Genomic DNA, 14,254 nt, shown 5'->3' on the forward strand with positions numbered 1-14,254 from the left:
CATCCGCTAAGAATAAGAAACAGATAATGCCAATATCAAGATTAATTAATTGAAATACCCGATCTATATTCTCACTTCAATTCTTATTTTTTTAAAAAAGCTTATATCAACTCACAATGTCTGTCTTTCTGCCAATCTGGTAAAAAAGTGTGTTCACGCTATTTCTCCCACACCCAATCTCGGATCAAGCACACTTATTTCTTTTACCAGACAAAATAAGAATAAATGCAAAAAAACAACAACAAACAAACAAACAAAGAAACAAACAACAATTTAGAAAATTTTGTTAATTTAGTATTGGTAAATATTTTAATGATATCTCGAACAAGGGAAAGAAATGGCACTTGAATGATGAGTGAACCCTGTGTATTTACAATCATCACCAGTCATATGTTCTGCGTATATTTATAATCGTGTGGAATACACTGGAATACGCACCAGTCTGCTATCTCGATTGTCCCTGGTTCGAACCTTGCCCTCCGCTTTCCCCCCAACCCCGCCTTCATGCATGAGGTTTAGGTTTTAAACTTAATTTTTGGATGGAAACGCCGGAAAAAAAAACCTAAGCAACCATTGATCATTTCAGCTCTATTTTGTTATCAAGCTTTCCACTGGATCTATTACGTTCGACCAAGGAAAGGTAAATAACTCTGACAAGCGAATTGTCTCCCTTCTTCAGTTTTAGCATCGAGCAGCCATTTAAAAGGGTGTATGAAAGTATCGTTTACATTAAAAAACTTCCAAGGTGCCTTTCTGTCGATGCCCCACAAGTCATGCCCTGGTATGAATGCCCTTTTCTTCTCTGGCTGCTTCAGGCCGTAGTAGATCACCCTAAGGGCAAGTTCCACCATGCAAGAGTTTCTTCTAAAAATGTCCGTCGCTGTGATATACTCGTTGGCTAAGCTCTCGGGCACGTAAAAAATATCGCCTGCACCGAAGACGGACATTCTAGGCCCGATATTTCCGTATAAATTACGAATAAATTTCGCGGCAAAAGAAGAGTAATGAACTCTTGGGTATTTTGATGATTCCGCGTCAGTCTGAGAAGGTGAAGCATTTTGGAGTTCCTGGAGGCTAAGCTGCACGGCGGATTGCCCTAAATAGGTATTCCAGAAAGGCCAGCTAAAGTTGATCTTAATTTGGTTGAGTTCGACGAATCTTTGACTGAAGGACAGCATCATGCCATCTCTCGGCATTGCTACAATATTCCAGGTGTTTAGAAGAACGTCGTCTCCGATCTGAAGGTAGCCTTTGACTGGTAATGACAATTTCATGACCGAAGCAGCGCACTCGTAGTAGAACCACCATCCGAAGGTCAACCCATCGATAAATGTCAAGTAATCAAACCCCATTGTTTGTGAGTAGTCCTCAAATTCGTTTAAAGATGGCACACAGTATATAATGTACTTAAAGTACTGTCTGTGAATGTATTCATTGTATGCAATGGATGAGAACACCTTTTGATAATTGATGACTATAATTAGAACAATGTCCTTTATAACAGGATCTGACATTCTCTGCAGAGCATTTAACTTATACAGTTCTGTTTTTCCACAAAGGGAAATGACGTCATTCAAAATTGCGTTCTCTGTCTTCGCTGTCAAATTTCTAAACTCTTGAACTTGTCTTGGGATTCTGTATTTTATACTATACATGTATTGCCTTTTAAATTGGACTGTGTTGTTCTCAGTTAGCCCTAAAGCCGAAAGATGAGAGTTCCACTCTGCAAAATTACTCTCAATCTTCTCAAAACTATCTAGATGTGGGATTTGAGTCGAAAAACAGTTCCAGACTTTCTGGAGACTTCCTGTGAAGCTGCCACTGTTTTCCTCATATGAGAAATCTTTCATACAATTTAAGATGGATAGTAAATTCACCTTATAATTAAGAGTGCTGGAGTTGGAACATGTAACTGACTGCCCCTGGTTTGAATTATATACGTAATAGAACGCTGTTGTGATAAGGTGTTGAAAATTCATTTCATTGAACCAAAGAGTTCGGAACATTTTAATAGCCTCTGCATCCATGCCTGGGGGAGTGAACAACAGCGGGAAGGCTTCTTCAAAGAAAATGGTTGGCCCAGTGCTGAATGGCGCTAAGGTGTGATTGATGTAAGAAACAGGAGCGGCGTCTCTGATAATATAATGTAGGTCTAGAGCATCCCCATTTCTCTTAAAACATGTGCTCTCAGACAGCAAGACACCTTGTCTTATTGGAACTGCGTTCCAATCAGTGATGAAATACATGTCGGTATTGCTTTTTTCTTTAGTTGTACTAAGATCGATGAATTCGTTGGGAATCGCTTGAAAGATACCAAAATGCTCGTAGGGGTTGAAATACTGAGTGCCAATGTTGGTGAGACCAGACTGGTGGCGCTCATCTAGGCGGAAACTTTGCGCGATGTCGCTGATTTGAAGACTGCATTCGGCGTCAAGAATAATTCTGGCGCCGCTCTGAATGGCGAACAGGTATCCCGATAATTTCGACGGGGGGTTAGGCAGATTGACTGTAGTGGAGTGATTTAACTGTTCCACCACGCCGTGTTCTGTGAGTAGATGACATCTCGGGAAGCTGAAATACAGACAAAACATCGCCATGCTGCAGTTGCATGCTTGATTAAAAAGAAAAGGGATTAAGTGCATTTAAACTAATCGCAACAATGACCATATTAAAGATTATGTCTATTGTGATCATTGTGTTTTCTTTTTCACATTTTTCATTTTATTTTTAAAATTTGATTTTACAAACCAAACAAACAAAATATTTTTTTTATAAAAGCTTATATAACGTTTAAATCAATCAACAACATAGACGGTTTTTTTTTATATTTTCTAACAAAATAATTAATTACCATTAAATAATTGTCTGGAGTCGCGGTGGCTGAGCGGTAAAGTACAGGCTTCCGAATAGAGTTTCCGGGTTCGAATCTTGATGAATGACTGGGATTTTTAATTTCGGCATCTTAGGGCGCCATTAATTCCACCCAGCTCTAACCTGACATTAATTGGAGAACGTGAAGGCTGTTGGTTGTGTGATGGGCCGCATGACACCCTCGTTAATCGTGGGCACCAGAAACAGATGACCTTTACATCTTCTGCCCTATAGATCGCAAGGTCTGAAAAGGGAAACTTAACCTACTTTACTGTAATTAATCGAGGGAATGGTTAATTTTCTACATTGGTACATGTTATGTTATGGTACAATAAAAAATTGTTTAAGGTTTCGAACTAATCGGAAAATAGGTTTGGGGGAATATAATGTGTACAATTCTTTATGAGAAAAAATACGACATATTTAGCCATATCTGTGAATACTGAAGGATTCGTTTCCCTTGTTGGTATCAAACCAATAAATTGATAAACAGTCATTAATCGACTGATTGGTTATTTATTTAACAGTGATTCATGTATTGTCTATGCCAGTGATGGTCAATCTAATGGACCTCATTCACCAACGTAAACAAACAACATTTAGTCACGTGATCTTATTGATAAAACAACGAAAAAAACTGTCATGTGACAACCATCATGGATTAAACATGAGATCGTAAATTATATAGAAGAGATAGAGCACCACGTGGCTAAATGTTGTTTGTTTACGATTGGTGAATGAGGTCCATTCGACCTGCGGGCCATTTTAATTTTCGACACTCGTGTCGCGGGCCACAAGACCGAAAAGTACACAAAACGAAATGAAATAGACTTGGAACTCTTTGATAAGAAAGTTACATTAATTATTGAGACATTGGAAGTATATATTTATATATTTATCAGTGTCGGAAAATGACTTAGTTTCTCCACTTAAATTATGAGCAACATTGTACCTAGTTTTACCACTGACTTATTTTCTTATCGTTTTTTTTTTCTCTATTTTTTAAAAATACTCACATTAATCTTCCAATATCTACACCTAGTTTAACAATGTTTTAGTCACAGCTTAAACAAAAAATGCCCTCATATTTATTTAATAATGCCGCTTATATCTTGTTGTTTTTTAATAAACAGCCACACTTTCATAACAAAACAAATATGGCTTATAATACTCTTCCATTCTTCCTGGTAGATATTAATTTTAATGTTAAATGTTTAAGATCATGGTATCAATCCATCAAGAGACAAACTGAGGTCCCTAACGTAGAAGAAGATATATTTTTAAATCTTTTTTAATGGAGGGGGGAGGGGTTTTCTACACTTGATCCAACGTTTAGGCGGGGACTGCGCTATTCTATTATCGCAACTGCTTATGTTTCCATTAGGAATTATATTTAACAACAAAAAGAATTATGTTTTCCGAAACTATTACTCATTAATTCTTGTTTCAAAAAATGTATGCAAAAATGTGCATAAAATGTACAGTCTTATTTTTTTAAACAAAAAGAAATGACATACATTTTTTTTTAAAGACATTCTCTTTTTTTCAGATAATATCATTTTGTAACAACAATCATTTCCCTTTTAATAACTAATGCATTATTGATTTAAAAAAGAGAAACATTCTTAGCCTTTACTAATTCTCTCCCCACCACCATAAAAGAAAGTATTGTTAAGCGCATGTATAAAGCTACTTACAATATATAAAGTTCTAGTTCGATGATACAGATCAAGACAATGGCAATATTTTGCAATTGTAATAATGTAGAGTACTGATGTTCAACATTATTCGGACGGCGGGCCATTTTAATTTCCCACACGCGTGTCGAGGGCCACATCAACAAAAAGGTTAATAAAATATAAAAAGACTATAAACCATTTTTTTTACAAGCTAGTTATTGCATCAATGTATGACTTTATTCTTAAACAATTTTTAAATATTTTACTACATAGACGAGACACAAAGTCAAAGCACTGAATCTAGAATTATAGATGTTCATCCTCGAAACGACTACGTAACATTGGTGTCTCATGATTCATCACTGAAAAGGTTTTTCCTCCCAAAAATTTGCTTGTAATCATGTGATAATCATAAACGCCTGTTTACATAGATTTAGAAAAGCTACTGCAAGTGACATGGAGTAGAAATCAGTTGTCTGAATTACTTGGATGTCTGGCTCTGTAGCTGCAGATCTCTCTGGGCATTTATCATAGTGGCCGCAGACGGATTTTTTAACCAACTGACATTGTTCAATTTGAACAGGATCATCATCACATGGTCTACACTGAACAGCGTGCCACATAGATTTTGTTGGTGAGATAAGCCACAGGCTTCATTTAACTTGACGAATTTTCTAAAAGCCTTTGTTGTCAACCTAACTTCTGGCATCATCAGTAGTCACTCACACTAATTACTCCCTAGGAAGAAAAAGATCCTCTGGTTGACACTTTCTTTGACTTGACATAGCCAGTTGTGTATGGACATCGTCAGTGGTTCATGGACATCGTCAGTGGTGCCTGGACATAGCCAGTGGTGCATGGCCATCGTCAGTGGTTCATGGACATCGTCAGTGGTGCATGGACATAGCCAGTGGTGCATGGACATCGTCAGTGGTGCATGCTACTCATAGCTACTAACTTTTCGGATTTCAAACTGCGAAATAATATCAATATTTTGAGCGGTACCAGATATGTCGGAGGACTTGTCAGCGGCAAGATAAAACTTTTCGAAATTGGTTTTTGATTTGGAGATATTTATCCATATGTTCAGGGCCTGTCCTAACAATTGCGGGGCCCTATGCGAAACTGATTGCGCGGGACCTAGTCTGGATGAGAATAAGGATAATAAGTGAAAATTAAGATTTTGTATTAGAAAAAAATTCGACTTTGAATTTTATTTATTCTTTACTATGAACACAATTTCGATCAAATTAACTTTAATTTACGAACCTTGCAACCTATGGCATATTTATATGCCAGTGATTATAAAAGTAAATAAAGAATTGTAGCTTCCGATTTAGGTGAAAATCTGCCCGATTATTACGTTTTATTACTTTAAAGCTGACAATGCTTTTTTTTTCTTTTACCGCGCCTAGGATTGTCGTTTTCCGCAATGAGTGACACCCACTAATGAAAATTTTGACTATTTTTCATGAGATTTTATGAGTTTTCAGGAGATTTTAATAAATTCAGGAGATTTCCATGACTTTTTTCGTATATATTCTGCAATTAAATAATTACACCTAGAATTAGCGCGGGGCCTAAGAAAGCGCGGGGCCCACTGCGACTTCTTATCTTATCTTATATAATACAGACGTTACTTCAAAAAAGAAGATGATTACGTCCTACGCGTCATGCATTTAGTCATGCATATTAACCAATGACTTAAATTCTGCCAAGCCACTGGTTTTCCTGGCTAGCTCAGGCAACCCATTCCATGCTCTAATAGCACTGCATAGGTTGCAGTGGCATAAGACCGGCCCTGCATATGTTTCACTTGTCATGTAATTGTAATGAGAAAGGCTGACTGCTTCAACAGCATTATTCCTTTCAGGACTCATTTCTCCCATTTTTGCCAGAAAGTACTTATTTTTAATGCTTTCGCCGTCGAAAAATGGCTTCTTGTCTCTACTTTTAATGTGAGTAGCTCTGGAGCAGGGGCGGACTGGCTATATGGGCATTCGGGCAAATGCCCGGTGGGCCGGTACATAAATGGGCCAGTAGGACCACAGAAAGGGCCGCATGGATGCCACTATGTATTAAATTGTTACAGGTTTTATAATATTCTTTTACAAACGGGGCCCTCTTAAATCTCTCTACAGTGTAATTGTAATTTAATTTGATAAATTATTCGAAATAATGTAATAGCTTACATCCGTAGACAGTGCTACTAGCCTACTTTTAGGGCCTACACACTGGGCGATTAAAAAGCAACATAAGGGCTATGTTGTTGTTTTTTTATAGAAATACAGAGCTCATTGTATGCATGTGAACAGTTATCGATGCTCAAAGTAATATAATGATTTTGAAGACCTATAATTGGATGTCCATCAAAAGATATGTAATTTACGGGCCTGATTATATATAAATGCCTGGGCCGATTTTGACATCTAGTCCGCCCCTGCTCTGGAGCTAGCTTTGCCGACTCATGTTCTTGTTTTTTTTGTGAAATACTCTCATCAATCCTCCACTCTAGGTGTAATCTAACAATCTTAAACCAAGACTGTCGCCTTATTTATTTGTGTGTATTGTTTCATAAAGTTGTTAAATGCTTTTGTTCTTTGAAAAGAGCCACTCTTTCTTTGTAAAACAAATATGATGATGTTGTTTTTAAATCGGTACCAATCCATCAAAATAAAAAAAAAAGTGAGAGCCCTAAAATAGGGCAAGATAATTATTTTTAACTTTTTTTTATGGAGAGGGGATTTTCTACATTTTTTGCTTACGTTTCGATGGGCCGGATTGACCCATGTCGCGGGCAGCTTATGGACCGCGGGCCGTATTTTGAACATCAATTGTTTATGACAAAAAATAAATTGCTTAGTTTCAACTTGATACAAGAATGGGGGTGTGGATGAAATATGTTGTAACTTTTTCTCAGACAGACAGAATTAATTTATATAAGCTTTGTAAAAATTGCACACAAAAGAAAAAACCTTAATAAGGTTTTTAATTAGTAATATGAATTTTAAAAAAAATCAATTGCTTTGGATCGATATTGAAAAAAAGATTCAGCATGAGTATCGAAGCCACGACTTCGATGTGGCCAACTTTCCTTTTTTTTTCTCCATGTGTTCACCTTCCACCCATCTTAGTGTCGATTGATTAAAGAAAATTGCGAAATATAAATCGATCCAAAAGTTTTAAAAAAATTGAAAATATACATCGACCTACCTATGACATATATAATTAGCCCACGCCATGCGATTGTAACTAACAAGACTTTAAAAAAAAAAAAAACTTATAGAAAGGAAAATAAAACTTGTCGACATATCGGAAGTGGTCGACTGTATGCAATATCAAGTTCTTTAAACATGTCTGTAGCTCACACTCTGTTTAAGATTTTGCTCACCTGCATCCCCGGATGTCTTTCTTTTGGTCCGTAACAACAACGACTTTCCAGCCCTCTTGTGACGTCAACGTTGTGACGTCATGACAAGGGAAAGTGACGTCATCCAATACTATCCATCTCTCAATTTTGCTGGAAAAGTAATGACAAGTGAATACTATCTAGTCTAATCTAGTCTAGTCTAGTCTAGTCTAGTCTAGCCTAATCAAATCTGTTTGCCTGTCTCTCTCTGTCTGGCTGCCTGTTTGTCATTCTATTTTGCAATCTATCTATCATGAAATAAATCATATCATACACATCTATCTATTGATAATCTTTCTTCCATTTATCTCCACGGTTATGACAAATTAATCCTTTTTTCTATCTTTCTTTTCGTTTATCTCTGTTTCTATTCTTTAATGTATCTATCTTCCAGGTTATGACATATAAATAATTTTTCTATCGTTCTATCTCATAGGTCATGACATATAAATCTGCATAACTATTGTTCTATCTATCTCAAAGGTCATGACATATAAATCTGCATAACTATTGTTCTATCTATCTCAAAGGTCATGACATATAAATCTGCATAACTATTGTTCTATCTATCTCAAAGGTCATGACATATAAATCTGCATAACTATTGTTCTATCTATCTTACCATTAAGCGTATTTTAGATAATATTCAACATCTTTTATTAACATTTGTTTCCGACTAATTGTTTCCATGGAAACATATAACCCTGGACCCTGGTAGTAGGTATTTTTCGGGAACACTGGGTTCTCAAAAATAGGATTACATTACAAACCAAATAGAAGTAGTTGCCTGGTCGTGTAGTATGTGCTCTGGACTTCTGTCTAATTGGTTTTTGGCTCCAACCCCACCCGAGCCCACCCACAGTCTTCTCCCCGCCTAGGAAACACACACACTCCATAACACCCCTTTTTGCGCCCCCCCCCCTCGTGAAAATAATTTTAAAATTGACTTTTTAATTACCGGTAAAAGATCTACTTACAGTGCAGGCTATTCGATTGAAAAATAATATTACAAACATCCCGCGAAATACAAAGCACGAAATGAGTAGGCGCCTATGGGAAAATCGTGGGAATCCCTCGTATGCTGCTCTACTTTTTTGTTCTAGTTTCAGAGATAATTTCTAATGTACGAATATCGTTTATATTTTTAAAGGATAATGGAATAATAAGAATTTATATAAAATAGTTAAATAATTTTTTTTATTTATATAATTTTTTTTTTTTTAAGTAACCTTGAAATAATGGTTTGGCCGCCCCCTGAATTCGGCCGCCTGCGTGCAATGCACACATTGTATAATAGGTGGCGGCGGCCCTGAATACAAAGATATAAAAATAACTTTTAAAAACTTACTTTACGGTGGTGAGATTACGGTTCTTGAGATTGAAGTCATAGAGAACAAAAATGAAGACACTTACTAGAACCAACAAGACAGTCAGTTGAAAATAGAGCTTCAAAGTTCTGTCATGATAGAAACATTACGATACATACACTCATTTACTTAGTCAATTGATTTAACATAAACAGTAGAATCTATTTAGTGGAAACTTCACCCAAGTAGAATTAAAATGTAATTATTTCTAACGTAGCTAACACTAAAATGTACGGGCCTCACAGACCTAACAATCACTGACCTAATTAGCACTGACTTAACCAGCACTGGCCTAAGGTCACTGAACTAATCATCACTAAATTAATTATCACTGACCTAAATATCATTGGCTTAGTCATCACTGACTTAATCATCACCTACCTAATCATTGCTTACCTAATAATTACTGAACTAGTCATCTCTGGTCAAAACATCGCTGACCTAATCATCACTAACTAAATCATTACTGACCTAATTGTCGCTAGCCTTATCATGACTGACTCTATTATCACCGACTTAAACATCCCTGACTTAATCTTCACTGCCATAATCATCACTGACTTAATCATCATTCACTCTTTTTTTTAAAGCTTTCTGTGAATATGCCTGTTAGGCAGTTGTTTCCTTGCACAAGCCCATTGATGTACGTAAATCGCTCCAAATGTTTACACATTGTAATTATAGACTATCGTTGTTTTTCATTCTTTAAGAGTGTATATTTGTTTAGTTACTGTTCGGGGGCGTGGTGATTGAGCGATAGAGCGCTTGATTTCCAAACCGGGGTCCTGGGTTCGAATCCAGCTGAAGACTGGGTTTTTAATTTCGGGATCCTTGGGCGCCAGTGAGTCAACCCAGCTCTAATGGGTACCTGACATTAGTTATGGAGAGTTAAGGCGGTTGGTCGTTGTGCTGGCCACGTGACACCCTCGTTAACAGTGGGCTACAGAGACAGATGACCTTTACCTATAGATCGCAATTTCTGAAAGGTTAAAGTTACTTCACGTTGTTGTTGGTATCGCTAATTTTTTAAGATATTAATTTTGTATGTCTAATTTGCGATTTCTGCTGTAAACACTATAAGAATGAAATGTGTGGCTCAGTGGAATAAACCGTTTGGCTATTTATCAACGGGATCTAGTTCAAAACTTGATTCGATCTGAGTTGTGTCTTCTAAGCTCCTAAAGCCACACGGAAACCTTCTCACATACACACGCACACACACACAGAGAAAGATATAACTGTATTGTAATGGTCTTCAAGAAACGATCTATCCGCATACATAAACTCACACAAATACCTATATACATATAAATGTACCCACATGCACACATATATACACCAATATAAAAACCCACAAATTTCACTTTACCATTTCATCATTTACATTCCGCCAAAGCTGGGAGACCAAAATTTGTCTAAACATTATGTCAATGTCATCTGGAAGGAACTTTTTATTATCTATAACAATTTTTAGTCTAGTTTTCCAAACAAGTTTCCTCTTCTCTGCCAAAATAATGATCTTTCGACTCGGGACCGGACACAACAGAATGCGACAACACATGTTCCGGAAGCTCAAAATTGGAACCAGTGAAACCTGCCCATGTGGAGTATCACCAGAAAATGCCGACCACGTCCTCCAAAACTGCTCTCTCTACCAAGAGGCCAGTATAAGACATTGGCCCCAAATCACCCCAATAGAAAGAAAACTATATGGAGAGCTCCCTGATTTGGAAACCACTGCGCAGTTCATCTCATGTATTGGTCTAGTCATATGAACACTCCAACATAACAATGAGAACGATGAAGAAGAAGAAGAAGATCAATATACATACATATCTTGTTTTTCTCACTCATTGAAACTTTAATTTTGATTTTTCTCAAAATGTCAATTTTACATGGGTATGTATTCTTAAAAATCACTTTTCTCAAAAACTATCAATTCAATTATAATAATATTTGGTATACATGTTTAAATATAATCTTAGCACAGGATGACAGAAGAAAATGTCATAAAATGTTTACAGAAAAAGAGTAAAAGAGTAAAAGACATTTAAATTGGTTACAATGTCTGAAAACGCTGTCCGCAGAAGAGGGTAAAATTAAAAAAATTATTTAAAAAATCTGTATACATTTTTCAAAATGTCTCACTGTCATCCTGTAAGGAGATAGGATGCCTATCAATATACCAAATTTCAGACCTGTAGCTTTAATGGTTATTTCAGAAACACATTCTTAGAAATGAGATGATTTGACTTCTTGACCCCCCTTTATGATGAAAAAAAAGTTGAATTTCATTAAAAAAAATATTTTTTAAAGGCATATTATGTGTTCCTATGGTCAAATACATCATTTGAATACATTAAAAAGTCTAAAATGTTAAAAACAAAAAAAAAGTTTTCAAGGTAGATGATTCCCTAAAAGGATCGCAAGATTTACCTCCACATCTGAGTCACTATTAGCATCTAACAGACTTTTAACAGTATTTTTCACCTTAGAAAACAACGGACAATCTAGAAACAAATGTTTCTCTTCCACCTGAACTGAACTGTTACATATTTTACATTTACAACAGATTTCTAAAATATTGACCTTCTTGTGCTTCACTGCAAAAATGAACTTATTGGTTATTTCCTTAGCATTGGGCGCAATGTACTTATTATGAAGATTAATAAAGGAATCCCTAAACTGTGTTACACCTCTTTCCTTTCCCCATTTGATTCTGAGACCCAAGTTTTCCTTTAGTATGCACTTTAGTGCCGGGCAAATTTCCTTGAGCTTATTATGTATTAAGGATTCATTATTCAAAAAGATTCTTGAAATCGACATATAAAATGGATGAGCATGGGCACCTTAGTAATGTGGGGTATCATTCTGAATTGTAAGTAATCCCCCCAATCTGATTCCGTAACTATAAACTACCAATAGGAACTTTATTGGATTACTAACTATCTGTCCCAAGAACTGAAGTCTTAATGCCTTGATCTTGACTCGAATTAATTAATTCCCCGTCTTGTTTATCTTGGATCAAAGTGTTATGCTTGATACATTTCATTGTGCTCCTAAAAAAGAAGCTTCTAATTATTGTGTTCATCTTGAATATAAAATTGGGAGGAGTTTCTAAGATACTTGCCATAAGACCACCCATGGAATGACCATAATATTCATCAAAATCACCCTCCCGAAAATGGTAGACGAGGTATGCTTATACATTTTAATAAAGCTACAGGTTTAATTATAAATACTGTCCCATTGGTCTTTGGAATAATAAAATGGAGTACAATTCCATATTATACCAAAGATCTTGATTCTGTCCACTACTGTCAGGTTGAGTGAGAAAGTAAATTTAAACTTCAACATAAAAACAAAACAGGAACAGGAAATGAAAAAAACAAAGGAAGTAATATGCGATTCTATACTGAAAGTAGCGACCGCCACTATTCAAATAAAATTACGATAATTGCAAAGAACTACGATGGAATAGTAAATTAAACTCTATCACTGTACTACCTGAACATAAAACCACAAGATTTCTTGATTGAAATGCAGATGATGATAAATAGCGAAGCAAACTAAAGTCTAGATATATTTCCATGTCTAAACTAGAAAGCATCCGCCATCTTGAATCACGGAAGGGACATTTTCTTTCGCACACTATTTTTAGGTTTAATTGTAAATTTAGTTTGATTTTTCACATAAATATTAATTTAGCTAAATTCACTAAAAATGAGATTAGACTAATGGGAAATATGTGCTTCCCATATCTGACAATATTAGAAATTTCTGGCTTTAAATTAGCCAATTCTGATCTTTTCTTGGCTACATCTTCAAGATAGAGGACTTAAAAGTAAAGTAGCCAATATACACAAAACACTAAACCATAATCTTCAAATACAAAATCAAAACATATTAAAATACCCAGAAAAACACAAAGATAAAGGGACATACACCGTTCCATATGCTAGGAAAAATGTGTACACATTCTCCTACTTCCCTAGTGCTATTAGAGCATGGAATGGGTTGCCTGAGTCAGCCAGGACAACCAATGACTTTGCAGGATTTAAGCCATTGGTTAACATGCATTTCTAGATGCATGACACGTAGGACGTAATCAGCTTCTTTTTTGAAGTAACGTCTGACATGCAGTCCATTTCTTCGCTTAGGCAACTCATTAAGTTATTTCACGCACTAATTCCAGTTTAATTATGTATGTTGATGGAAAAGCTAGAATAATACTATTTTCGACCACAGTTTTGTAATTCTACAGGAACATTTAAGCACAGACAAATCTCTGCTGTGTCTCCTATTGTAACATTCTTTTTACAGAAGAAATAATTTTATTTTTTTTTACTGTAACTCAATTTGAACACTAACAGATGTATAAAAAATTGTCAGTTATATTTACATTTTTAAATGTATGATATCCTAGAATCTTCATTTCTTCATAAAGCATCGTAAGAAATTGTGGGCAACAATGTTAACAATATGTTGCCTGTGTATCACATTCTATTTTCACAACTCACAAGGTGAACAGTGGATAGATCTGGGATTATCTTTATCTATATTACTTATGAAGACTTCCTTGCATCCAACCACCATACTTCTCAATAAGCTACATATTTAGAAAAAAATGTTATGTTAGTCTAAAGGGCAATAGATATAAATAGTCTAAAGGGCAATAGATATAAATAGTCTAAAGGGCAATAGATATAGATAGTCTAAAGGGCAATAGATATAAATAGTCTAAAGGGCAATAGATATAAATAGTCTAAAGGGCAATACATATAAATAGTCTTAAGGGCAATAGATATAAATAGTCTAAAGGGCAATAGATATAGTCTAAAGCGCAATAGATATAAATAGTCTAAAGGGCAACAGATATAAATAGTCTAAAGGGCAATAGATATAAATAGTTTAAAGGGCAATAGATA

General features: G+C 35.7%; 1 protein-coding gene across 1 annotated transcript; it reads right to left on the reverse strand.

Moving 5' to 3' along the window:
• Positions 1-278: 278 nt before the first annotated feature.
• Positions 279-12,949, reverse strand: LOC106061226 (uncharacterized). The gene is made up of 4 exons (XM_056029870.1): positions 12,834-12,949; positions 9,308-9,415; positions 7,942-8,070; positions 279-2,571 (listed from the first exon to the last, which is right to left on the reverse strand). Exons 1-4 carry the CDS (start codon positions 12,839-12,841, stop codon positions 621-623), a joined length of 2,196 nt encoding a protein of 731 aa, XP_055885845.1. The 5' UTR covers positions 12,842-12,949; the 3' UTR covers positions 279-620.
• Between the last annotated feature and the right edge of the window lie 1,305 nt (positions 12,950-14,254).

This window comes from Biomphalaria glabrata, chromosome 5 (assembly GCF_947242115.1).
Source record: "Biomphalaria glabrata chromosome 5, xgBioGlab47.1, whole genome shotgun sequence".
Classification (NCBI taxonomy): Eukaryota; Metazoa; Mollusca; class Gastropoda; family Planorbidae; genus Biomphalaria; species Biomphalaria glabrata.

Bases quoted from the DNA above. Each gene is read 5' to 3' on its own strand.
- LOC106061226 (XM_056029870.1), bottom strand. The intron at 8,071-9,307 runs GTAAGTTTTTAA...TTACTTTTCCAG, and splicing joins CGTAATCTCACCACCGTAAA to CAAAATTGAGAGATGGATAG. The intron at 2,572-7,941 runs GTGAGCAAAATC...TCTGTATTTCAG, and splicing joins AAAGACATCCGGGGATGCAG to CTTCCCGAGATGTCATCTAC.